This window comes from Lithobates pipiens, unplaced genomic scaffold, assembly GCF_037356315.1.
Source record: "Lithobates pipiens isolate NorthernLeopardFrog02 unplaced genomic scaffold, aLitPip1_a1.2 Scaffold_8, whole genome shotgun sequence".
Lineage (NCBI taxonomy): Eukaryota > Metazoa > Chordata > Amphibia > Anura > Ranidae > Lithobates > Lithobates pipiens.
The window spans coordinates 656,531,632-656,558,659 of NW_027507903.1; the positions used below are offsets into that span (position 1 = coordinate 656,531,632).

At 43.7% G+C, this 27,028-nt stretch overlaps 1 protein-coding gene across 1 annotated transcript in view; it reads left to right on the forward strand.

Annotated features, from left to right (window-relative positions):
* The window catches only part of LOC143961737 (asialoglycoprotein receptor 2-like), a 53,296-nt gene extending 30,248 nt beyond the window's left edge, over window positions 1-23,048 (forward strand). Inside the window, exons 7-9 of the mRNA XM_077471078.1 lie at window positions 7,783-7,934; window positions 18,385-18,491; window positions 22,144-23,048. Coding sequence (XP_077327204.1) covers window positions 7,783-7,934; window positions 18,385-18,491; window positions 22,144-22,291 — 407 coding nt within the window. The 3' untranslated portion in view covers window positions 22,292-23,048. The remainder of the gene's footprint in view (window positions 1-7,782; window positions 7,935-18,384; window positions 18,492-22,143) is intronic.
* The last annotated feature ends 3,980 nt before the right edge of the window (window positions 23,049-27,028 follow it).

The window sequence follows — 27,028 nt, forward strand, 5'->3', positions numbered from 1 at the left end:
TTATTTCTTTATCGTTTAAAATATAACATATATTACGTCACCCCTCCTATTTTCTAATAATCTACCCTCTACCCAACTCGCCCCTCCCCCTCCCGCCCCGCGATGTCAGTAGTATTCCTCTTCTAAGCATCCTCCTCTAAATCCTATCTTTTTGGTCTTAGCTGTACTGCGTAGCTCCAGTTCTGTTTAAACTTTTTCCATCCTTTCCATTTTTTTGCAAATGCTATTCTTTCATCTTCATCATTCATGCCTATACTTTCACAATTAAATATTCCCTCCACCGCGTCTACCCATTCCCATATCGTTGGGCATTCGACCTCATACCATTTCCTGGGAATCAGTTTTTTTGCGGCATTTAGAAGATGTGGAATAATTGTATCCTGATATTGTTTAACTCCCCCCTCAGTCCCGTGAAAAAGCACTATCCAGGGGTCCAGTTTTATAGTTGTTTGGGTTATTTCCTTTATCCTTTGAAGGATCTCCTCCCAATATGTCTTAATTTTTGCGCAACCCCACCATATGTGTGTCATTGTTCCTATGGCTTTACACCCCCGCCAGCACTCCGCCGTTCTTCCTTGTTGGTATTTCACCATTTTATCTGGTGTGTTGTACCACCGCGAGATGAGTTTGTAATTCATCTCGGCGGTCTTGTTGTCTATTGCCGAGCTATGTGTTATTTTCAGTATTTTATTTATCATCTCTTGATTTATTTGTGACCCTAATTCGTGCTCCCATTTTTTTATGTAAGGCGGTATCTCCCTCTGGCTGGCCAATATCAACAGTTTGTATTGCCTTGATATTATACCTTTACTCTGAACTGCCTTACAGAGTTTCTCTAACCCCGTAAATTCATTTTCCACTCTAGGTGGCTGGGGCAATCTTTGTATAAAGTGAGCCAGTTGGAGATATCGCCATCTATCATTCACCATAAATCCGGTGCGTACTAATTCTTCGAGTGAAATTAATTTCCCGTTTCTGATTATATCATTTAATAGTGCCCCTTCTTTTTTTATCCAGTTCCCCGCTATCTCTCTTTTACCTGGGGGAAAATACTCATTCTCCCTTAAAACTATCATCGGTGAGTTATAGTGTCCATTTAATCTTTTATATGCCCCATCCCACGTCTTAAGTGCCATCCGTGTCAACTCATTTGTAGCTATATCCAGTGCCCTATATTTTGGGGGACTCCACACTATCTCCCCGAGTCGTGCCTTGCTATATATACATTCAAGATTCACCCACCTTTTTTCATACCTTTTCCCCCTTACCCATTTGACTATTCTAGACAATAAGATTGCTTGGTAATAGTGGTACAAATCCGGAACTGCCAGCCCCCCTTTCCTTTTCTCCTGTTTTAATACCCTGTGGGAGATCCTAGGTTTTTTATTATTCCATATATATTTGCTCATTAGCGAATTTAATCTTAAAAAATAACTGGAGGGTATATTGATTGGCAACATCTGAAATGTATATAATATTTTGGGGAGGATGAACATTTTAAATACATTTATTCGGCCAAGCCAGGAAATGGATCCATTAGCTACCTTCCTAAGTTCCGCTTTAATTTCATGTAATAATGGGATGTAATTCAAGTGGAACATCTTATCCAGCGTTCGTGCTAGTTTTATTCCAGTTCTTTTGCCCACTTAAATCTACATTTTCCCTGAATTATTTGTTCTTCCTGTTTGCTAACGTTTATATTAAGGATTTCCGATTTTGTTTGATTTATCTTAAAATTTGATATTTTACCATATTCGTCAAGGGCCTCTATAACTTTTATTAATGAACTTTGGGGGTTGCTGATGTAAAATAGCACATCATCTGCATATGCAGCAAGTTTGTGCTCCTCCTGTCCCGCCATAATTCCCGTTATTTCTGGGTTATTTCTGATCGTCGAGAGTAGAGGTTCCAATGAGAGCACGAAAAGAAGGGGCGAGAGCGGACAGCCCTGTCTAGTTCCATTTTCCATCTCAAAGGGAGGGGAGGGCAACCCATTGATGTTTACAGTCGCAGTGGGATGTTGATACAAGGTTTTAATCCACTTGACCATCCTTGGGCCAATACCCATTTTTCCTATTGTCTGAAACATAAATCCCCAGTCCACCCTATCGAAAGCTTTTTGGGCATCTGTTGACAATAGTAAAGCCGGGGGTTCCGTCTTCTCCCTTTGAGATAGCAATAATAAGGTTCTAACCCCATTATCTTTTCCCTCGCGGCCGGGCACAAACCCCACCTGGTCAGGGTGTACCAGGAAGTTCATTACTGTCTTCATTCTATTTGCTAGTACCTTTGCAAATAGTTTAGTATCTACATTTAAGAGTGAGATTGGTCTATAACTGGCACACTTGGTCTTGTCTTTCCCTTCCTTTAATATGACAGTAATAGAAGCAGACAATGCCTCTCTACTTATATCATATTTTTCTCCAATTCCATTCATATACCGACAAAGTTCCGGTACCAGAATTTCCTTGAACCTTTTATAATAGTAGATTGTTAATCCGTCAGGTCCTGGGCTCTTCCCTAATGCTGACTCTGCCAGTGCGTTATTTATTTCAGCAACCGTTATGGGGCTTTCTAACTTCTCTTGATCTATTTCCCCTATCTGGGGGAGTCTCGCGTTATTAAGGTATCTGTCTATTTTGTTTATATCCCCCCCTTTTTCGGGCTTCTTGTTTTTTATAGCGTATAATCTCGCATAATATTTTTTGAATGTTTCTCCGACCTCCTTTGACGTATGCACCAAGTCCCCATGCTCTGTTTGAATTTTCTCTATATAGTTAATAGCTTTTTTCTTTTGGAGTCTATTAGCCAGGTATTTTGTGGGTTTGTTCCCGTCTTGGTAACTTATTTTCCTTAGTTGATTAAAGTATTTTTTTGTTTCTTGTTCTCTTAGCCCTTGTAGTTCTTCCCTTTTAGTTAGTAATTTTTGGTATACCTTCTTATCCGCGATCCCGAGTTTGTGTTGTTGTTCTATCTTGCGAATTTCCTCACTTAGTTTATTGGTTCTTTCAGCCCGTTCTTTTTTTTTCTGTGTGCCTCTAGCGATCAGAATCCCACGGATATAAGCCTTGTGGGCATCCCAGAGGGCTTGCCCCGAGATGCCCTCGGTATCGTTTATGGAAAAATACTTTACTAATTCTCTTCCTACTACTTCACCACCTTCTTTATCTCGGATTAATTCGTCATTTAACCGCCACCTGGTGGCTGGTTTACTATACCCAGGGATCTGTATCTTCATTTTTATTGGAGCGTGGTCTGATTGTGTTATTATTTCTATGCTTGTTTCCAAAACTGTTTCAAGGACTCGATGTTCCACCAGGATATAATCAATCCTGGAGTACGTCCCATGCACAGGAGAAAAGAACGTATAATCCAATTTTTTAGGATGTTGTGCTCTCCAAACATCCACTAGTTGATTCTTATTCAAATCTTGAATAATCTTTTTCAATTGGACCTTGCTCCCTCCCCGTGCATGGGACGTACTGTCCATTTCAGGGTTCAAACAGAAATTCAGGTCTCCCATCAACACCACATATCCACATTTGAATTCCTGTAATTTAGCTAAAGTTCTTCTCAAATATGTTATGGGGTTTTTATTTGGGGAGTAAATATTGGCCAATGTATAGGTTGTATTGCCCAGTTTTCCTTTCAAAAATAGATATCTTCCTTCTGGGTCTGTTTCTCTTCCCTCAACTAAAAAACTGGTATTTTTCCCGAACCCTATTGCAACTCCCCTCGCTCTGTTAGTAATCGTATCCCCATAATACCAGCTTGGATAGTCTTTAGAATGGAGCCTGATCTTAGACGTTATGTGGAATGTGTGTCTCTTGCAAAAAGATCACATCCGCCTGATAGTGTGTCAGTTCCGCCAAAAATTTGTGCCTCTTTTTTGCAGTGTTGAGCCCCTTAACGTTGTAAGACATAAAATTTAAATCCTTTTTTTTGTTATCCATATCTTATCTTTTTGACTGGATTACTTTCTTTTTCCTGGAGGATTTTACTACTGACATGTCCCCTTACCCCCTTCATCCCCCTTAATCCCGCCCCACCACCCTCCCCCCCTCCCCCCCCTCCTTTTAGCCACTGATCGCCCCTTGACTTGTCAATAGGCCTACGTTCTTTGGCCATTTCCAAGTCTTTGATGTTCTAAGGTGGGATTCTACCTATGGCCTCAACATCCGCCCTCTTTAGGTGTATTCCCAAAGAAAGAGGGGGGATATTGGACCCGTCCTCCATCGAGCCATTACACCCAGACAATCTCCCCCCCCACCCCCCCCCCCCCACCCCTCCTTGTATTACGACTGTGCTCTCATAGTATTACATCCATCTCATCCAGCCAACCTGGAAGGGTTGGAGTTTGAATTTCCATTTTTTCACAAAAATCCCCTAATTCCACTGGGAAACTCAGTTTAGCAGTTCTTCCATCTTTAAATGCTAACAGACATGCTGGGAACCCCCAGCTGTATCTGATGTTCTGTGCTCTCAACTGTTCCAGCAGTGGTTTTAAAAGGCGCTTTCTAGCCAAAGTCTCAGGCGCTAGGTCTGGGAAAATTTGTATTTCTTTTTCAGCGTATTTTAGTGGGGTTTTCCCCCTTAATTTTCTCCAGATCTCTGCCTTGTCTTCATAGTGTTCAAATCTAACAATAATGTCCCGCCACCTTCCTATCTCGTCTGGTCTTTTCTTTCCAACCCGGTGCGCCCTCTCAATCTTGGGGAATGCTTCTTGTCCTCTATCTATTATTGGTCGGAATATATCTTCTATGATCTCCTTTAGCTCTTCTCTCTTATTTTCTGGGACAGATCTTACTCTCAAATTTTGTCTTCTGATTCTATTCTCTTGGTCTTCGAGTCGATAAAGAATTCTCCTCTGATTTCGACGTGTGACTTTGGCTTGTTCCTGCGCTTTGTTAAGCTCCTGGGCTTGTATATTGATTTTTTCTTCTACGGCCTCGACTCTTATCAATAAATGTCCCAGGTCGCTTCGTAACATACTTATCTCTGATTTTATGGCATTCTCCACTTTTGAGAGCATCTCCCTCATCACTTCTTTTGTTAACCCGTTGTCATCCGGTCTTTGGTCTTCCCATTTACTTAATTCTAGTTCGCTCTCGGTTGTCAATTCCTCTCTAGATTGATCTGAAGTTCCCTCTGTTTTTTTATCCATCCCGCTGCTCTCCTCCGGGTTAGAGGTCTGCTTATCCTTCCCTTCGCCCTTCGGGCTAGCTCCTTGGTTCATATATTGTTTTATAGTGCTTTCAGTACGTTTATTTTTTGGGGTCTTAGAGCCGCCTCCCTTAATGGTTTGTTTTGCGGTTCTGCTCATGGTGTTTTTTTTTTTTTATCTCCCGTGGTCGTCTCCCCAGTTTGATAGTTATCCCGTTCGTACTGTTCCCTGCGTTTTGCAATTGTATTAACCTTCCAGTGATATTATGTAGTTCCTACCTAGGTAGGTAGAGCCTTCAGGGCCGGCACCAAACGAGGCTATTCCTGCGTTACCGCACTACGTTTCCTGATACTGTCCAACCTATAGTCTGCGTTAAGCATCCGCTGTGGTGGAGTTATCAGATCTAGGTGTTGTTCCTCTTATTCCAGGTGACCTCTTATATAAGTCCACCGTAATGCCCTATAACAGAGTCGCACCATAGAATTTCTAGACGATTATGTCATATGTAATGATTACAGCCAGTTATTTCCTCAGACAAGTCAGTCAGTTAGGTATACTTTATCATACTCTAAAATATCAGCAGAAGGGATTTTCCCCTCTATTGCACCATGCCTAATACCCCCAGCCGCTCATAACCATTGTACAATTAGTCATGCTTCTTCTGGAGTTTGATGTCGAGTTTGATGTCAGGTGCGTTTATGCTGGCGATCTCTGTAGATGATCTATTGCTTACTACTGAGAAAAAAAAAAGAATTTCCAAGCTGTTCTATCATTTGTATGGTTCCTTTTCTGTTACTGTCGTATCAGCAGACCATTGGATAAATTAAATAATTCATGTATATTTATAATTCATGTAGTGATGGTTCTTATATCAGCTAATGAAAATTGCACAGACACTACTACACGTGTCTGTTTCCTCAGTATATCAAAATTACTTCAGCCTAGTAGCCTCTTTTTAAACATCTCTATAGTGACTGTTTACAGGCAACTAGGAAGGAGAAGAAGGTTTTCACAGCCAATAGGAGGGTTTCACAGCTAGTTTCTCATGCTCCCCTTCCCCTTCCTTAGCCTGTAACCACTCAAATAGCTTTGACCATCAGTGGCATGTGCTACTTTGCAGACAATTAGGGTAGTACAGAACAACTTTCAAACGAGAAATCCCTCTGCGGCTGCCAATCTCACCAGCCCAGTGACTACAAATAAACAGTCACATTTAAAAGTCCATCTGTAAAGCCTTCTTAGTGATGTTCCAGGCTATTATACTTCAAACCGTCTCCTTCCTTTACTTTTGAACGGCACTAAATTAATAAATCACAGTCTGACAGTCTGCCGGAGACCTAAACAGATTAACCAGAGTGAGCTACGAGATATCAGCTGGACTTATCTGAGTGTGAGCGTTGTTCCTCTGTGTGCTGGATTGTTTTCTGCCTCAATGTTCCGTGCTTGTCACATATATCCTTCCAGCATTCCACTGAGATCCTGTGCGGAGGAGGTATAATGGGAGGGGGGGAGAGCGGGGGTGAAGAGCGAGAGACAGAAGGTCCTCGTCGGCAATGCCTGTTCGCTTGGCCAGCTGGTGGACGGGTGCCGGAGAGGTCTCGAACGATGTTTTTAGCAATAAATACTTCAGTTCAGCGGGTCTGCCAAAGCCTCTCACCCTCCGGCTGTCCCGCAATTTCACTTCCGCACGCCCTCTCCGGCAGCCTCCTCAGAGCCCCTCCCCCTTGCAGAACGTCCCTACGTCATCCCCTCTGTCTTTCCTGGGTTCTTAAAGAGACCCTGTTATCAATTTAAAAAATGCAGGTAAAAAACTCACAAAAAAAAGCATTGTAAATATTTTGTTGCAGTGTTTTTCTTTTCCACAAACATTTTTTTATTTACTGGTCCCCCACAGCCCCCTGACTTCTTGTATGGTACAGGCAGAGGTAGAGAAACGAGGTTGACGTGTTTCACACATATTAAGTGCTTTGTCAAAACCAAAATCATGTGAAACGTCTCAACCTCGTTCCTCTAACCATCCAGTGGTATTATGATGCTTTAATAAACTGATTGAACCAATGCATTTGTGTGGAGCCTATCCAATTCTTTTGGTCTACATGGTGCGCGGCTCACATCGTCTCTCTCTCTCTCTCTCTCTCTCTCTCTCTCTCTCTCTCTCACCCTCTCTCTTTTGCTCAGCCCCCCTCTCTCTCATGAATTTCCATGTTGGCACTTTGCAAAACAAAACCAATTTTATTATTTCAGTTTGGGCACTCGGGCTCAAAAAAAGGTTCACCGTCACTGATCTAGGACGTTTCCAAAGTAATATTTTATGCCGTACTTATATGTTTTTAAATCTTTGTATGATGTTGTACTAATAAACATATTACATCATTTTAAATCAATGTGTTGCGATAATAAGTGTCCTTTTAAATCCCATTAAGGGAAATGTACATTTTTTTTCAGTGATAAAGGGATGTTGGCATGTAGTAGAGTACCCCCATTGCCCCCACAAAATGTATGTCTGCATGCTGTGCCTGATTCCCTTTTATTATAATTTTACCGTCTTGGCTAAACTGTACGGCTATAACCATAACAATCCAGCGTCACCCACCCAATCCTCTTTCCCGCTCCCTCAGGCTCTTCTAATCCATTATGCAGTGAAGGATGGAGCCACTATGGACTCAGCTGTTACTACGTTTCTTCCCGCGCAATACCATGGTACGCCTCCAAGAAAGACTGCGAGAGCAATGGGGCCCACCTGGTGGTCATTAACAGCGAGGAAGAGATGGTATGCGCAGATATACACTTCCTATTGTATTAGTCCCATTGTCTGATCACATCACTGCCAGCAGTATATGATTATTATGCTCCCAGCCTCACCCTGGGAAGAGATTGTCCAGTTTAGACATGTGCAATTCTTTTAGTTCCAAATTCGTTTTTTAACAAATTTTGACAAATTCATTAATTCAGAATTTGCAAATTTCCGAATTTTTCAATTTCTGAAATTTCTGAATTTCCGGATTTCAAAATTTACGAAATTTACGAATTTCCGAAATAACGAATTTAGGAAATTACGAAATTTAGAATTTCTGAATTTCCAAATTTCCAATTTTCGCATTTCGGAATTTTGAATTTTCAGATTTCCGAATTTTCGATTTTCAGATTTTCAGATTTCCGAATTTAGAATTTTTGGATTTCTGAATTTTGGATTTCGGAATTTCGGATTTTCGCATTTCCGAATTTCCGAATTTCCGAATTTCTGTTTTTCTGATTTCCGAGCTTTCAAATTTACGAATTTTGGATTTCTAAGTTTCGGATTTTCGGAATTCTGAATTTTCGGAAATTTGGAAATTTGGAAATTCAAAAATCTGTTTAATTCTAAATAATAACTATTAAATTATAGGTATTGGAATTCCCTTTCAAATTTTTCTGTTAGTGAATGTAACAAATACGAATTTATCCGAAGTTACGAATTAAATTATCTGAAAATGTTCATACATACTTGTTGTGTTTGAACACTAGGGATGAGCCGAACACCCCCCCCAGTTCGGTTGGCACCAGAACCTGCGAACAGACCTAAAATTTGTGTGAACTTTAGAACCCTATTAAAGTCTATGGGACTCTGAACGTTCAAATCAAAAGTGCTAAATTTAAAGACTAACATGCAAGTTATTGTCCTAAAAAGGGTTTGGGGACCTGGGTCCTATCAATGCAAAAAAAAAAAAAAACTTTTAAAAATTGCAGTTTTTTCAGGAGCAGTGATTTTAATAATGATTAAAGTGAAACAATAAAAGTGTAATATTCCTTAAAATTTTGTACCTGGGGGAGGGTGTATAGTGTGTCTGTGAAGGGGCGCATGTTTGCCATGCTTAGAACTGTCCCTGCACAAAGTGTCATTTCTGCAGGAAAAAAAGTAATTTAAAATCACTCGCGGCTATAATGAATTGTCGGCTCCCCGTAATACAGAAAACAGTCATTGAAAGTCATTGAAAAAAAAACAAACATGCGTGGGGGTCCCCCCAAATTCAATTACCAGGCCCTTCAGGTCTGGTATGGATTTTAAGGGGAACTCCACGGCAATTTTTTTTTTTTAAATGGCGTGGAGTTCTCCCCAAAAATCCATACCAGACCCTTTATCCGAGCACGCAACCTGGCAGGTCGCAGAAAAGGGGGGGGGACGAGAGAGCGCCCCCCCCCCCCTGAACCGTACCAGGCCACATGCCCTCAACATTGGGAAGATGCTTTGGGGGTTACAGATCCCTCAAAGCACCTTGTCCCCATGTTGATGAGGACAAGGGACTCATCCCCACAACCCTGGCTGGTGGTTGTGGGGGTCTGAGGGCGGGGGACCCGCAGAATCTGGAAGCTCCCTTTAACAAGGGGACGCCCATTTCCGGGACCCCCCCAGTTTGAAATGGTAAGGGGTACAAAATTACCCCTACCATTTCACAAAGAAAAATTACAAGAATGTCCCCAAACACTTTTTTAGGACAGTAACTTGCATATTAGCCTTTAAAATTAGCACTTTAGATTCTGAACGTTCGAGTCCCATAGACTTTAATAGGGTTCTAAAGTTCACACGAAGTTTAGGTCTGGTGCGAACCGAAACAGGGGGGTGTTCGGCTCATCCTTAGTGATGCAGTAGATCTCCACTACACACAGGGTTCGTTCTGACGAACGTACGTTGATCCTGTGTGCGTATACGTGAACCTCAGGAAGCCACAGTGCAGAGGTCAAACACATTTTGATACTTCCATTTTATATGGGAAAAAACGCACGAAAAAAACAATACATTGATGTTCATAAACGATTTATTGTTCGAAAATCATTACTTGATGACCTGATGGTGTGATCGTTTGCTCCCACGAATGTATGTTCGTTTTTCGAATGCCCACCCGGCCGATTTTTCGTATTGTATATGGCCAGCATTAGTCCGTAGTTCAATATTAAATTGGCAAACCCTTTGCAGCTCCAATTCTTCTGGGAAGGCTGTCCACAAGGTTTAGAAGTGTGAGGTCATTTGTGAGGTCAGGCACTGATGTTGGATGAGAAAGCTTGACTTGCAGTCTCCGATGTCCAGAAGGTTTTGTATGGAGTTCTAGCCAGGCCACTGGCATGTTTAGGAGGTCAGCAAGGAAAACCTCCATTCTTCTCTAATTATAGGATTCCTTTAGGGAAAAAAAAACAACATTCTTATGGATATCCTTCTGGCTTCATGGTTCAAGTATTACCAATTAGGGATGAGCTTCGTGTTCGAGTCGAACATACGTTCGACTTGAACATCGGCTGTTCGCCCATTCGGCGAATTCCGAACATTATGGGCTGTTCGCGCCAAATTCGTGTGGTGCTCACGGCCCACAATGCACTGCGATGGCGCAGTGCATTGCTGGCTCATGAATGGCCAAGCATGCACTGTGACCCCGCATGCTTGGCCAATCACAGCACCAGCAGCGAGGAGAGCCATGATTGGCCACAGGAAGGATGCCTGTGGCCAATCATAGCTCAGGCTGTGTAGTGCACACTATATAAGGCCGCCAGCACGGCGGCCTTGTGTAGTGTGTTGGCGTCTGAAGCAGTTAGTGGGTGTTCTGTGTACCTTCAACACAGTATACACCGATCATTATCGACCGATTTTCGATCTTCCTCTTCTGTAGTGGTTGTTGTCTGCGTGCCCTGACCGCAGTATACACCGCTATATTCACCTCACCTATATAGCTAGTGATCTATCTTTTATAATAGAGCTTGCAGTCAGTAGTGTTAGGAGCTTGTGCGTGCTGTCTGCGTGCTCTGTACCCAGTACACACCGCTATATCCACCTACATAGATCTTCTCTATTTGAGCCCACTTGCCATCTGCAGGAGTTATTGAAAGTTGTGTGTGCCTCCAGCACAGCACAGTATACATCTGTACATACCCCTTTATCTCTGGCGTTCTATAATAAAGGCATCTGCAGGAGTTAGTGGGTGTTTTGTGCCTCCAGCACAATATACACCTGTATCTACCCTTTATTGCTGTTCTCTAATAGAGCCACCTGCAGGGCTTAGTGGGTGTTGTGTGACTCCATTACAGTATACCCCTTTATCTCTGGTGTTCTATAATAAAGGCATCTGCACGAGTTAGTGGGTGTTGTGTGCCTCCAGCACAATATACACTACCCAACTGCTGTTTTACCCAACTCCCTTCAGGCCATTACCATGTCTGGAAGGCCAGCAAGGAGAGGCAGACAGGCGCGAGTCGATAAAAGAGGGCTAGCAGGCTCTGTGTCTAGAGACAACAGTCCTGGTCGTGGACGCGGGGCATTGTCATCAGCACGTGGCCATGGGACACGCTTGTCCTTCTTTTCAGCAGCTGGACATGTTGAGCCGCAACATGCCAACGACTTGGTAGAGTGGATGACCAAGCCCTCTTCATCCTCCTCATCCTCTCTCACCCAGTCTCAGGGTACTAGCAAAGCACCTGCCAACGCATCGTCTTCCCTCGTCTCATTGTCATCATCAGTGACTCCTTCCCTAGACCCACCATGTCCTCCTAAGGAGTCTCCTGAACTCTTTGAGCACAGTGTTGGGTACATGCTCCAGGAGGATGCCCAGTGTTTTGTAGGCTATGATGATGACACTCAGCTAGAGGAAGGCAGTAGCGTGAATGCAGAGAGAGGGGATGCTCAAGAAGGACAGCAATCTGGCAGTCATGTTCCACAAGCTGCAGCATGCTGCCAGGTTTGCTACAGCGATGAAGAGGGAGGGGATGATGAGGGCACTGACTCCACGTGGGTGCCTTGTAGGAGAGAGGAGGAGGAGGAGGAGGAGGAGGAGGAGGAGGCACATGTCCAACGAGGCAGGATGCCCTTCAGGGGCCAGCTTAGGGGCAGCACACCGACTGAATCACACCGCAGAGCTCCGCCTGTGCAGGGCGCTGCCTCTCCACGTTATTCTAAAAGTTCTTTGGTGTGGGCCTTTTTTGAGACGAGTGCATCAGATCGCACCGCTGCTATTTGCAACATATGTCTCAAGCGTATCCAAAACATCAGCCGCTTGGGCACCACATGCTTGACCAGACATATGTTGACCTGCCATGCAGCTAGTTGGCAAGCGTACCTCAAAGACCCACACCAAAGAACAAAGCGGACCTCTCCTTGCTCCTCATCAGCTGGCATCTCCAACCCCACTAGACCTTCAGTCCTCTCTGAAACCTGCTCTGAGAGGAATGAAGGTGTAGAATTAGGTGTGTCACAGCCAAGTGCTTCCGGGCACTCTGCTAGCAGTACACCCACGTCCGATTATAGCAGGCAAATGTCCCTGCCCCAGCTGCTGGAGCGGCGAAAGAAGTTCACTCCCAGCCATCCACATGACCAGCGGTTGAATGCTAGCTTGGCTAAATTGCTAGCACTTCAACTGCTGCCTTTTCAGTTGGTAGACTCGGCCCCCTTCCGTGAGTTTGTACAATGTGCGGTTCCTCAGTGACAGGTCCCCAAACGCCACTTTTTCTCACGGAAGACGATTCCCGGCTCTCTACCGGCATGTGGAAGGCACTTTCCTTGCCTCGCTGGACAGGGCAGTCAGCGGTAAGGTGCATATTACCGCTGACTCATGGTCCAGCAGGCATGGACAGGGGCGTTACCTGTCTTTCATGGTCCATTGGTTCACTCTTCTGGCAGCTGGGAAGGATGCAGGACAAGGTGCAGTAGTGTTGGAGGTTGTTCCACCACCACGCCTCCAAAATGCTACTATTGGTTGTGACACACCTCTCTCCTCCACCCCCTCCTCTTCTTCTTCCTCCATGGCCTCTTCCAGTGCTCTGGCCTCAGAACCAGCGGTGCTCCGTAGGCATTCCAGGGTCTACGCAAGTACGCAGGCAAAACGATGCCATGCCGTGCTTGCGCTGGTTTGTTTGGGGGACAGGAGCCACACTGGGGCGGATGTTTTGTCAGCTCTGCGGGGGCAGGCCGAGAGGTGGTTGACGCCATGCCAGCTTAAGCCAGGAATGGTGGTTTGCGACAATGGCACCAACCTCCTCTCCGCCCTCCGACAGGCACAACTGACCCATGTGCCCTGTGTAGCTCACATCCTTAACCTGGTGGTGCAGCGGTTCTTGGGCAGGTACCCGGGCTTACAGGATGTCCTGAAGCAGGCCAGGAAAGTCTGTGTGCATTTCCGCCGATCATTTAATGCCTGTGCTTGGCTGGCTGAGCTCCAAAAGGAGTTCAACCTGCCCAAGAACCGCCTTATATGTGACATGCCCACCAGGTGGAACTCAACGTTGGCCATGCTGCAGCGGCTGCACACGCAGCAGAGGGCCATCAATGAGTACCTGTGCGACTACGGCACCAGGACAGGGTCAGGGGAGCTCAGTTTTTTCTCACCACGCCAGTGGGGCATGATCAGGGATGCATGCACTGTCCTGTCACCGTTTGAGGAGGCCACAAGGATGGTGAACAGTGACAGTGCATGCATCAGTGACACTGTACCTCTTGTCCACCTCTTGGAGCATATGCTGCGTGGAATAATGGACAGGGCACTTGAGGCAGAACAGAGGCAGGAAGAGGAGGACTTCCTTGCCTCTCAAGGCCCCCTTTATCCAGACAGTGTTCCTGCTGTGCCACCCATCACACAGGAAGAGGATGAGGAGGAGGAGGATGATTGTGTCAGCATGGAGGTGGAGGCTGGCACTCAGCATCAGCAGCAGCAGCAGCAGTCTTGTAGGGATGATTTACAGTCCCAAGAAACACGTGGACTTGTACGTGGCTGGGAGGAGGTAGCTGCGGATCATGTTGTCCTTAGTGACCCAGAGGACTCCGGACCGAATGCCTCAGCTAACCTACGCTGCATGGCCTCCCTGATCCTGCAAAGCCTGCGGAAGGATCCTCGTATTCTTTGGATCAAGGAGAGGGACCATTAATGGCTGGCCACTCTCCTTGATCCACGGTACAAGGGTAAGGTTGCCGACCTTATCTTGCCATCGCAGAGGGAGCAGAGGATGAGACATCTCCGGGAGGCCTTGCAGAAAGGTCTGTGAAACGCGTTCCCAGAGACTGGGAGATTACAAACTCCTGGTCTTGGACAACGTGTTGCTGAGGCATCGGTCAGAAGGAGCGGTGGAGAAGGTGGCCATCTGACTGATGCTTTCAGACAATTTTTTAGTCCGCAGCCCCAAGGTATGATCGGTTCCAGCAACCATCGCCAGCGTCTGATTTACATGGTGCAGGAATACCTAGGGGCAAGGTCAGACTTGGACACCTTTCCCACCGAAAATCCTCTGGCTTACTGGGTCTTGAGGATGGATCACTGGCCAGAGCTTGCACAGCATACAATTGAGCTACTGGCCTGTCCTGCATCCAGTGTTCTTTCGGAACGTACCTTCGGTGCTGCTGGTGGCTTTGTTACCAATCACAGGGTGCGCCTGTCCACCGAATCAGTTGATCGACTGACCTTCATCAAGATGAATCAGTCTTGGATAACCCACAGCTACCAAGCACCTGAAGCTGATGTAACCGAATAATTTTTTTTTTAAATATCACATCCCTTCAAGACTGCCTATGCTGATGCTGAGTGACTGTCCTGTTATGTTGATTGTCTATCCTCTTCCTCCTCCGCTGATATGTTGGAAGAACATTTCTGGTTCTGGGTGATGCCATCAGCCCAATTTTTCTGCCCCTGTTTAACAGGGGCGTTTAATTAAAATTTTTGATGCAATGCTTTGCAGCAGGGCTAATTCCTGCAATAAAACAAGAGAATATGGGAGAGGTTGCAGTGTCGTGGCACCAGCACCAGTGCCTAAGGCCCAATTTTTCTGCCCGTTTAACAGGGGCGTTTAAGTACAATGTTTGATGCAATGCTTTGCAGCAGGGCTAATTCCTGCAATAAAACAAGAGTATATGGGAGAGGTTGCAGTGTGGTGGCACCAGCACCAGTGCCTAAGGCCCAATTTTTCTGCCCCTGTTTAACAGGGGCGTTTAAATACAATTTTTGATGCAATGCTTTGCAGCAGGGCTAATTCCTGCAATAAAACTAGAGTATATGGAAGAGGTTGCAGTGTGGTGGCACCAGCACCAGTGCCTAAGGCCCAATTTTTCTGCCCCTGTTTAACAGGGACATGTAATTACAATTCTTGATATAATATTTCACAGGAGGGCCCCTTCCTGTGCCCACCCAGAGTAACGGTGAGGACTTATAGTGTTGTGGCACCAGCACCACAACCACCAAAGGTAAATTTTTCTACCACTGTTGAACAATGGCATGTAATTACAATTCTTGATATAATCATTCACAGCAGGGCGCTCCAGCACCCACCAAGAGTCACTTTGAGGGCTTACAATGTTGTGGCAAAACCAACACCTTGTTCCGCCATTTCTGCAGAGCATATAGGGCAGGCCCCTACTTTCAAACATCCAACTTACAAACATCTCCTACTTGCAACCGGAAGGAGACAACAGCAAGTGAGATGAAAAAAGATGGACGACAAAACAAATTATACAGGGGTGATAACCCTTCCCTATGTTTTCCAAAAAGCTTAAAAATAGTTTTTTTGACTGGAGCTACACTTTAAAAATGTACCAGTTGAAAATTACAAACAGATTAAACTTAAAGCGGAGGTCCACCCTAAAATGGACCTTCCGCTCATCGGAATCCTCCCCCCCCTCCGGCGCCACAATTGGCACCTTTCAGGGGGGAGGGGGGTGCAGTTACCTGGATAATCCAGGTAACTGCACCCACTTCCGGGATAGCTCTCTGCGGAAAGGGGCGTAGATTACGCCCCTTTCCGCAAGTGCCTGCCCCCTTCCGCAAGTGCCCCGCTGCCTGCTGGGAAACACAGATCCCAGAGGCAGCGGGGACCGTCCTTATTGCGCAGCGCGGCTCGCGCATGCGCAGTAGGGAACCGGAAAATGAAGCCGAAACCCAAGATGGCGGCGGCAGCACCCGAGTGACGATCTAGAGATCGGCTTCGGGTGCCGTCATCGCGGGTGCGCTGGACAGGTAAGTGTCACTATTTTAAAAGTCAGCAGCTGCAGTATTTGTAGCTGCTGACTTTAAAAAAAAAAAAAAAACGCGGAGTCCCGGCGGACTCCCGCTTTAACACAACAAACCTACACAGTCCCTGTCTTGTTTGCACCGGCTGTATACTGCTGTTCTGAGTATATAGGGCCTGGGGGCCACACGCATTTCCTTTTTTTAATATGGGTACGGGGTTCCCCTTAATATGCGTACAAGACCCAAAGGGGCTGGTAATGGGCAGGGAGGGCTACCCATGCCATTTTTCTCAATGATTTTCAACCATATTGCAGGAACCAGATATAACATTAAAACCGCAAGCAGTTTTAAATTATGTTATTTCCGTTTAATGTCATTTTGTGCAGGGACTGTTCTAAACACGGGAAACACGTGGAACTTTACAGGCATACTACAGACACCCCCCAGGAACCATATTTAAAGGAATATTTCACTTTTTTTCACTTTAATAGTCATTAAAATCAGTGCTCCCGCCAACACGGCCATTTTTAAAAACATTTTAGGCATTGACTCATGTCCCCTGGGGCAGGAGCCAGGTCCCCAAACCCTTTTTAGGACAGTATCTTGCATATTAGCCGTTAAAATTAGCACTTTTAATTTCGAACGTTCGAGTCCCATAGACTTCAATGGGGTTCTAAAGTTCGTACGAATTTGGGGTCCGTTCGAAAGTTCTGGTGCGAACCAAACCGGGGGGTGTTCGGCTCATCCCTATTACCAATACACCTGAGTAATAAAAAAAAAACCTCTTTATTCTATGAATGGGAAATGATCTCTGAATGGAGGATAAGTGGATGATCGTTAGGTCTGCCCCATCCATTCATAGTTGGTGTTCCATTCATAGAAGCTGTAGTATAGCTTCTATCAATAGATGAATGGAGCAGCTGGGTGGAAAAGGAGGCCATAATCAATGAATGCCTTTAATTGTGTTAACGCCTACCATGGGGGGCGGGGGGCATGAATGGTGGAGGTCGCACAAGGTGGAGGAAGTTGGTGGCACAGCATTGAAACTTTCACTACCGTGGCGCGTTTGTGACTCTTGGACTCACTTGTTTATATTATTTATTTACTGTTTATTTCATTTAATTGCAACAAACTTGTTCACCTGATTGTAAGTTTCAAGCAGATGCAGATAACAGAGAACAGGACAAATCACAGAACACTGTAGATGAGACAGCACTGATCCTGCGTGCTGATCCAGCTTAAATAGCCCATTTGGCACCCTTATCTGTCCCAAGATGCTCCGTGCACATGTGTGCACGCACGCACATATTTGTTGAAATTCCAGACATGCACATATACGTTCGTGCATTACCACACACTAAATGCGCCTCTTCTTCCAGAAATTCGGGGGAACAGGGATTTGTCTACTGCTATTATTCTGTTTTCTGGCAGAGCCTTCTTGACAGCTCCCAAACTGAACCACAGCTCCGTGTGTCCATTCAGACATGGAGCCGTGGCCCAGCACTACCCCTCTCTCTCCTCATTGGCTGGCTGACTGACTTTAATTGACAGCAGAGGGAGCCAATGGTGCTGCGCTGCTGTCTCAGCCAATGAGGAGGGGAGTCTCGGGCAGCAGAGACACTCTTGCATCATCGTTGCATAGAATGCACCTTCTGCCTTTACAATCACTGATTTTATTATCAAATTCCTTAAAACCATAGTACCATCATTAAAATTAAGTCAACAGAATAAACTGGTCACATCAAACAGGTAGCAATTGTAAAATACTGTACAAAGAAGCATATAGAACCGACGCGTTTCACAAAAAATTGCTTCCTCTGGGGTTCACCATTGATGATGACCTGCTGAGATATATGAAAAACACTCAACACCACAATATGAATGCAATATACTCATTGGGGGGAGAACCTCTGGGGGAATCTAGGATGGAGAAGGACCTGGGGATCCTAGTAGATGATATGCTCAGCAATGGCATGCAATGTCAAGCTGCTGCTAACAAAGCAAACAGAATATTGGCATGCATTAAAAAGGGGATCAACTCCAGAGATAAAACAATAATTCTCCCACTCCCACCATGTCTTTGCCTCCAGGGGGGAGATTATATTTGTGTTGGGGTGTGACGTATTCTCATCATTTTAGTGGATTTCCTCCTGGTTCCCCAGTTTCCTACATAAACCCTAAAATATAAAGGTAGCCCAACTGTCATGTGACCTAATCAGCCTTTGTGTGTATAATTCATCTTCTAACAACTTCAATATTTTGTCTTTTTTTAAGAATTTTCTACGTGGGATTGCAAACAAACAAACCTTGTGGATCGGTCTAACAGATGCGGATGGAATCTGGAGATGGGTGGATGGAACGTCTTATGACATAACTCCAAAGTAAGACATAGAAACCTCAAATATCGGAATTCTTCTCACATATCCCTAAGATCTGGCAAAATGATCTGAAAAGGCGGCACACCGATGGATCCTTGAGCACATTGTTAAGACTTTAATTCACTCCACCCAGTGCTGTACAATACTTTGCCACCCAGAAAACAATAATGAAATGGAGTGATAAGACTCAGGGGTAGATGTGTTTTTTTAGTAAAGTCCATGACAGTTTTAAGGGCCTGGTAGCCCACTTTAATAAAAACAGATTAATGTAAAGTCCATAAACTTTCCCAGCTCACAGCATAAACAGGCAAAAAATATCAAGCCACCTGGCTCTTTCTTCAGCAGTACTTCTGCTCTTAGTAATGTGTCCCTCAGACCAACGTCTCTTCAATGTAGACATGTGCATTTCGTTTCATTCCGATTTGAAATTCAGATGAATTTTCATTATTCGGACATTCGGATGCATCCGAATTACAATGCTTACGAATCCAACAGAATTCTGTCGAAATTCGACTCAATACCGGATTCGAAATGATTTGAACATGATTCGAAATTATTTCAACAGCATTCGAAATGGTTTCAACACGATTCGACATTATTTCAACCGCATTTAAAATGGTTTCAACATGATTCAAAATGATTTGAACATGATTCGACATTATTTCAACAGCATTCGAAATGATTTGAACATGATTCGACATTATTTCAACTGCATTCGAAATGGTTTCAACATGATTCGACATTATTTCAACAGCATTCAAAATGATTTCAACATGATTCGACATTATTTCAACCGCATTTGAAATGATTTCAACATGATTCGAAATTATTTCAACCGCATTCGAAATTATTTCAACGTGTTTCGACATTATTTCAACAGCATTCAAAAATATTTTGTGACCCGACTTTAGGGCCATGTATCTCGGGGTCACTTGATGTTAGAAACTCCAAATTTGAATATGTTGTAGTGCTAGTACTATTGTGTTTACATTCCAAATTTGGTGTTTCTAGCTATAAGTGACCCCGAGATACATGGCCCCAAATTCGGGTCGTAAAATGTCATTCTCTGCTGCAGAAAAGTGCTTGACATTTTGTGACCCGGATTTGGGGCCACGTATCTCGGGATCACTTATAGCTAGAAACCCCAAATTTGATATGCAAACACAATAGTACTAGCACTACAACATATCCAAATTTGGGGTTTCTAGCACTAAGTGACCCCGAGATACATGGCCCTAAAATTGGGTCACAAAATATTTTTGAATGCGGTTGAAATCATTTCGAATCATGTTGAAATCATTTCGAATCCGGTAGAAATATTTTCGAATTTGGTTGAAATATTTTTGAATGTGGCCGATTTTTCGAATTCGGTAGAAAACTAAACGAAATCCGAAAACGAATTTAAGAAAGTTAACGAATATAACTAAATGAAATGAATGAATTAACTAATTAAAACGAAACAAAACTAAACACATTTTTTTCTTTTGCACATGTCTACTTCAATGCGCATATCTTCAATCCCATCAATGCACCCAGCTCCTCATTAAGGCACACAGCTCCTCATTACGGCACACAGCTCCTCATTACGGCACACAGAGATACTGGCTCACACCTGTCTCCTAAGGTGAAGTCTCCAAAATGGGAGCGCACCTCCCTCCTGGCTGGAGCCCTGAAATGTTCTCAGTCCTTCACACACACCCTGCTGGACTCCAACAAAACCCGGACACTGGGTTGGAGATTTCTTCTCTCCCAAGGCACTTTGACATCTCCAAACGTTCAGGAATACCAAAATCCCGGGAAAGCTCTAAAAATCGTTTTCTCAGCTCAACATCCATACTCCAAAGTCCCACACTCTGCACATGTGTGAACCCTGTGCTGTTTTTCAACCATTTTTCCAGTGGCAGGGCCTCAGTACATGTTTAATAATAATCTATGAGTCAGTCTTTATGAGCAAGCCCTTTTGAGCAGAACATACCAGTGGGGGGCTGGGTAGAGGGACTGACTCTGTAATAAAAGGTTCCAGCGGGGTGTTGCCTCTTTTCCTGATCGATGTACTTGATTTTCACCCTCTTGCCTCTTTGTGTGAGTGAAAGGTGAGCATCATAAAACCTGTGGATCCTATTGGAAATGCTTTCATGTCCTTAAAGTCATACTAAAGTCTCAGTTTTTTTCTTTAAAAATAACATGTCATACTTACCTGCCCTGTTAAATGGTTTTGCACAGAGCAGCTCAGGATCCTCCTCTTCACGGGTCCCCTATCAATGTTCCCGGCCCCTTCCTTTTGTTGAGTGCACCCACAAGGGGGCAGACACGGAGGCATTGTTTATCCCCACCCCTCTCTCTCCTCATTGGCTGACTGACTGATTGACATCAGCAGGAGCCAATGGCATCATACTTCTGTCTCAGCCAATGATGAAGGAGAGTCCCAGGCAGCCAAAACACTCCTACAACATCACTGGTTGGAGATGGGGCTCAGGTAAGTATTAGGGTGGCTGAGGGAGGCTGCTGCACACAGAAGGCTTTTTATCTTAATTAGCGATGGGCGGAACGCCCCTCGGTTCAATTTTTTCTCTCCTTCTTGAGCCATGCTAGACCACATGATCTTAACTTGGAGGGATGCCATGCCAGGGAGGACCCTCTGGAAAAGCACCTAATCCTCATGTTGATGAAGATCAGCGTCTGTTCCCCATGACCATTGCCAATGGTTGTGGGGGTCTGTGTGGGGAGCATATCAGAATTTGTAAGCCTGTTAAAAATATGGGGGCCTACATATTTCACCTCCCCTCAGTTTTACTCATAAATAAAGACACCCTAATAAAAATTAAAATACCCAAAAAAGAGCCTCTCCTTGTAAATCCATCATCAATCATGATGCCCTATGCCTGCTGGCTAGTCAGAATGAAAAACTGGGTTGACCTGATGTACATGACTAATCCCAATGGTACTGCTTGCTGAATGACAGTTCCCTGAGCTGTCATCAGATATAAAAGGGAAGGGAAGGGCAAAATAGTGACATCATTGAAAAAATATGGCCAGTGACAGTTGCTGTTACCCATGTGAGTAATATGCCAGAGATGTTTGCTAGGGACGCAGCGGGCACCAGCACTTGCCGCTTCTTTAGGAACCACTGACAGCAGGAAGCTGTTATATATAGAAGCTGTAGAAATACCACTTCTATAGATGATGCTCAGCTCCCAGGGCAGAGGGGACCAAACGTTTGCCCATTCTTCCAAACACCCTAACAGCCTAGGTTTAAGCCAAACCATTGGCTCATCCCTACTCCTCACATAGCCAATGTAGGAAAGAGATGAGGGAAAGATCTTCTCACATAGACCAATAGGTAAAGGAGTGAAGGGGAAGAATTTCTCACATAAAGGACCTGGAGGAGAAAACTCTTCACATATTCAATCAGGGAAAGAGGTGGGAGGAAGAACACATCACATAGCTAGGGGCTATGTATGTATCGGGTTGGCCACCACTGATCTAACCTTAGTAGATTGTACCATTGAGTTGTAGTGTGTGGTCAGTTCTCTTGCAGCCAATCACAGTTTTTGGGCTCACACCTTTTAAATCTCATTTTATAGCATTTCTGAGGTCCCAGTTCTGCTCAGTTCTTGTATTGATCTAAAACCTTATTGTCACTTCTGTCCTTCAGGTTCTGGAAGAAGGATCAGCCCGATGATTGGCAGGGTCATGATTTCGGAGGAGGAGAAGACTGTGCTGCGTTAAGTGATGGATATGAATGGAATGATGGTCACTGTTCTGAAACATTAAAGTACATCTGTGAGAAGAAGATCTTCTGATATGGACTGAAGTACACCAGAGGACACCTTATATCTTTATCTTCTGTACCTTTGTTGCTCCGCCATCATACTTCAGCCATATAGAATATCCTACTGTATAATAAAATGCTGCAGGATATGCTGAGACTTGTTGTTCTTCTAGAATTGACGGATCTCAGAGCGTCCAATCTGCTGTTTTCCAACCTTTTCTTTAGTCTTGCACAGTTGTATAGGGTCTTGTATTTCACCACATGCTATGAGCGTCTCCCAATGTGCATTAGAAGCTACAAAGAGTCAGATAGAGCCCCACCTGATTTCTTGGCTGGAGGAGGTCCAGTGTCACCTAGGTCTCTTCTCTCCAGCCTGAGTGTCCCTGTCCCACCACAAGTCATTCACTGAATTTCAGGTCTTTCAAACATGGAGGGTCAGCATCACATGTGGGTGTTATCTAGGGTGATCTGCATGCAAATCAGTGAGTCACCCTCCTTCTTGAGACGTACCATTTCACATGTTGTCAACATGGGGGGGACTTAACTTGCCAGAGGGGACAAGGTCTTTAACCAATTTGATACTGGGCACTTTCACCCCTTTCCTGCTCAGGCTGATTTTCAGCTTTCAGCGCTCTCTCATTTTCAATGACAATTGTGCGGTCATGCCATGCTGTATCTAAATGACATTTTTATCATTTTTTTTCACATAAATAAAGCTTTCTTTTGGGGGTATTTTATCCCCACTGCATTTTCTATTTTTGTCTAAATAAACAAAAAAAGATGGAAAATTCTGGAAAATAATGTGTTTTTCTTCATTGCTGTTATAAAACTTTGCAAATAAATAATTGTTTTTCATAAATTTAGGCCAAAATTTATTCCGCTCCATTTCTTTGGTGAAAATAACATAAATCAGTGTATATTATTTAGTCCATAGGAAAGTTATAGAGTTCACAATCACAAACTATGGCCCATATATCTGAAAATCGATCAATCCTGATGTACTGACGGCCAATCTCGTTTCTTTAGGCCCGAAGACATCAGGACAGTACAAATACCCCCCAAATGACCCCTTTTTGAAAATTAGATAGTCCAAGGTATTTAGTAAAAGGCATGGAAAGTTTTTTGAAGTTGTAATTTATGAAAATTGTTTTGGAAAATGAAGAAATAAAAAAAAAATTCACATTTTTTTATTTTTACATACTACATAGAATTTTTTTGTGACCAGAACAACCCAGTGTTACCATAGTAACACTATAGCACTCTGGGAGGTGATCGGAATTTTTTATTTTTTTTACACACTATAATTGCTTATAACAGTGAATATCACTGTTATAAACAACCATTTTTTGTAAATGAAATCTATTTATTCAGTGTTTACTATTGTGAACCAAAGTAAATGTAAGCAGGTGCAGCAGTCTATTTTCTCCTCTGCAGGTGGCGCTCCCCCCCCCCCCCCCCGCAGTGGCATTGCAGCTAGAGAGGAAGTCAAGAGGGACATGATTCCTCTATGGTATCCTGGGTCACTGGGGAAGCTATCCGATTGGATGCTGCTGCCCCATGTGACTCCAGCAGCCATCATGGGTCAGGCAGAGCCTATTTTAGGCTCTGACTCCCAGGTTTGGCATGCATTTGAGAGTGGATAGCGTTGGGACAGGTTAGGGGCAGAACTAGCAGCAGGGAAAAGTTCCAGGTGAGGAGGGAAAGTGTAGGGCTCGCAACTTCTCTGGACATCTTCCCACTTGGGCACGAGGCTCTGCCCCTCCTAACAGGTTCTGTTAGTAAGGCTGTAACCTACTCTCTACAAGCTGTTGGGACCCATGACTGTTCCCGGTTGGGCCATCTTCCCACCGGGTTTATTGTGAACTGTCTCTGCATTGTCTCAATACAAATTCTTTTCATTGCACTTAAGACTGTGTGTGTTATTACCATGGCACCACGCTGCACCCCATATACATACAGATAAAGATAACAAATTTAGTAATATTGGAAAATGTAACAAGAATACTTAATTATAGATGGTTTATCACCACTGAGTCCCCCATCTTCACAACATGGCATGATGATCAAACTAGACACGTGCTCACCCCAGTTAAAAGGCTCACTGGGATTGATTTACTAAAACTCTGCAAAATCTGCAAAATCTGATGTATCTCTGCTTCTAGGTTTTATTGTCAAAGCTTAATTGAACAAGCCAACATTAGAAGCTGATGGGCTATCATGCACAGCTGCACCAGATTTAAAGAGGAGTTTATGTAACGCCTTTCTAAACTCTGGTAGGTTACAGTCTCATGAAAAAAGATAGTTTTGAGGCTTCTGTTGGTCAAGAGAGGAGCGGTAGAGAAGGGGACCGCCTCAGTGATGCATTTCAATTTTTTTAGTCCTCAAAATGCAGGGCTGTGAGCTTCCACATCCCATCGGCAACGTCTGCATCATATGGTGGGAGATTATTTAGGGTCAAAAAACAGACATGGAGAGCTTTCCAGTTGATGATCCTCTGGGTTACTGGGTCATGAGAATAGCCCACTGGTCAGAACGTGCCCAGTATGCTGCTAGGCTAGGCCCTGCATCAAGCGTGCTTTCCAAATTGGCATTCAGTGCTGCTGGAGGCTTTGTGACAGGTAATAGAGCTCGTCTGTCCACAGACTCCGTGGTCCAGCTGACATTTATCAAAATGAATCAGTCCTGTATTAGCAGCAGCTAGTAAACCTCTGATGCTGATTTCCCTGATTAAGTGCTTTCTGAATCTGGAATCTCTGAAAGACTGCCTAGGCTGCCTAGCTTTGTGGGTGTTAATGCCATCTGGAAGAATTTTGGTGTAGGTTTTATGGGCACAATTAACACCCAAGGACCAATTTTTCCACACCTGTTTGATAGGTGCATGCCATTTAAATTTTTGACAGCAAGGCCAATTATTCATCAAGAGTACCTCTGTAGGGTTACTGTGTGAAGGCACCACCAACACACCCATTGTTCCCTACCTGTTACTTCTATCCAAAGTCAGCAAAAGAGACACCAGACTTAATCCAAAAAATCTCTAATCTTGTTCCGAGTGCACCACATTGGGGCCTCATCATACAGACTGGCTCCCCAAGCCATTTCTTATAAAATAAAGAAAGCTGGCAGCTAAAATGTAATTTTTTTGTCTTTATAAATGTCATTATTGATGCAGCAGGTTCTATACACGGTACAGATGTGCCACTTTACAGGCAGACTAAGGGGACTCCCCAGACACTATATTTAAAGGAATTTTTAATTTTTATTGATATTTCTCATTTTTGTGGTTTCACTTTAAGACATAGTAAATCACTGCTCTTTTAAAAATTATGTTTTTTTACAAACTTTGTGTTCATTGATACATGTCCCTCAGGACTTCAATGGGGTTCAGTATCCTGTTCCAAACTTTTTCAATTTTAGAAAGTTCTGCCGTAAACCAAACCGGGGGTCGTTCAGCCCATGTCTATACTGTGTTAAACATGCAAAAATGCACTGAAATTTACTGCAGTAAACCTACAATAACACACTCATATGAACTGCAGTAAACGTACTATATATATATATATATATATATATATATATATATATATATATATATATATAGCAGAGACCCTAAAGAATAAAATGGTGGTTGTTGTAATTTGTTATGTCGCATAGTGTTTGCGCAGCAATTTTTCAATCGCAATTAAAAAAAACCACTTTAAATGCAATAAAAACACAATATTACTATTGTTATTATTATTATTATTATTATTATTATTATTATTATACAGGAGTGTAGCCAATATGTAAACCAATTTTTGGTAAAATATAAAAGATGATGTGACGCTGAGTAAATAGATACCTAACATGTCACACTCGTGGTATGGTGACAAACTACAGTACTTAAAAATCCCCACAGGCTATGGTTTACAATTTCTTACAGGTTACATGTTTCGCATTACAGAGGAGGTCTAGTGGTAGCATTATTGCTCTCAATCTAAAGTTCATGGCAATACCTCACATATGTTACATCCCTTGTAATATGAATAAGGCGGGACATATTCTCTTTATGGAGAAGTAGCAACATACTGTAACATGTGTTTGTGATGCCAGATTTCTGGTGAGTTTTACCCCAAAGGGACAAGTTTCTTCTGATGCGGTGACAAGCCTGGGTGTGTGGTGCACAAATATAAGGAACTTTTATCACCTATAAGGAATTTGATTCACTCACATAAACTACTTCATTGGACTTTTTTCACTTATATGAGGAATTATATAAACGCGTGTTATATGTTGATGGATTGACATGAGCGCTACCCATTTTAGTATGACATTGTTCCCCTGTAGAACCAAAATAAAAAAAGAGAAATATTACCAATAAAAAGGGGACGGAATTACCAGAAAGGTCTCATATCCTCTATATACAAGATCCTCCATGACTCATCACCACCCACGTTAGAATCTCATCTCTACATGCGGAGGTGGGCCAAGACTTTACCCACTCCTTTATCTCTTCCTCAATGGAAGGAGATCTGGACTTCCATTTCTAAAGCCTCTAGGTGCGTGGAGCAGAGAGAGACAGGCTACAAGGTTTTGATGTTTTGGTACAAAACCCCTGAAGTTTTGCATAAATATGACTCCTCGCTATCCCGATTATGCGGGAGGTGTTTGCGCGATGTGGGTACGCATTACCATATCTTTTGGGGTTGTCCATTAATTATACCTTTCTGGTCCTCGGTTCAATCCCTGCTCCAATCAGTGTTGGAGATAGATATTCCGTTGAACCCAGCAC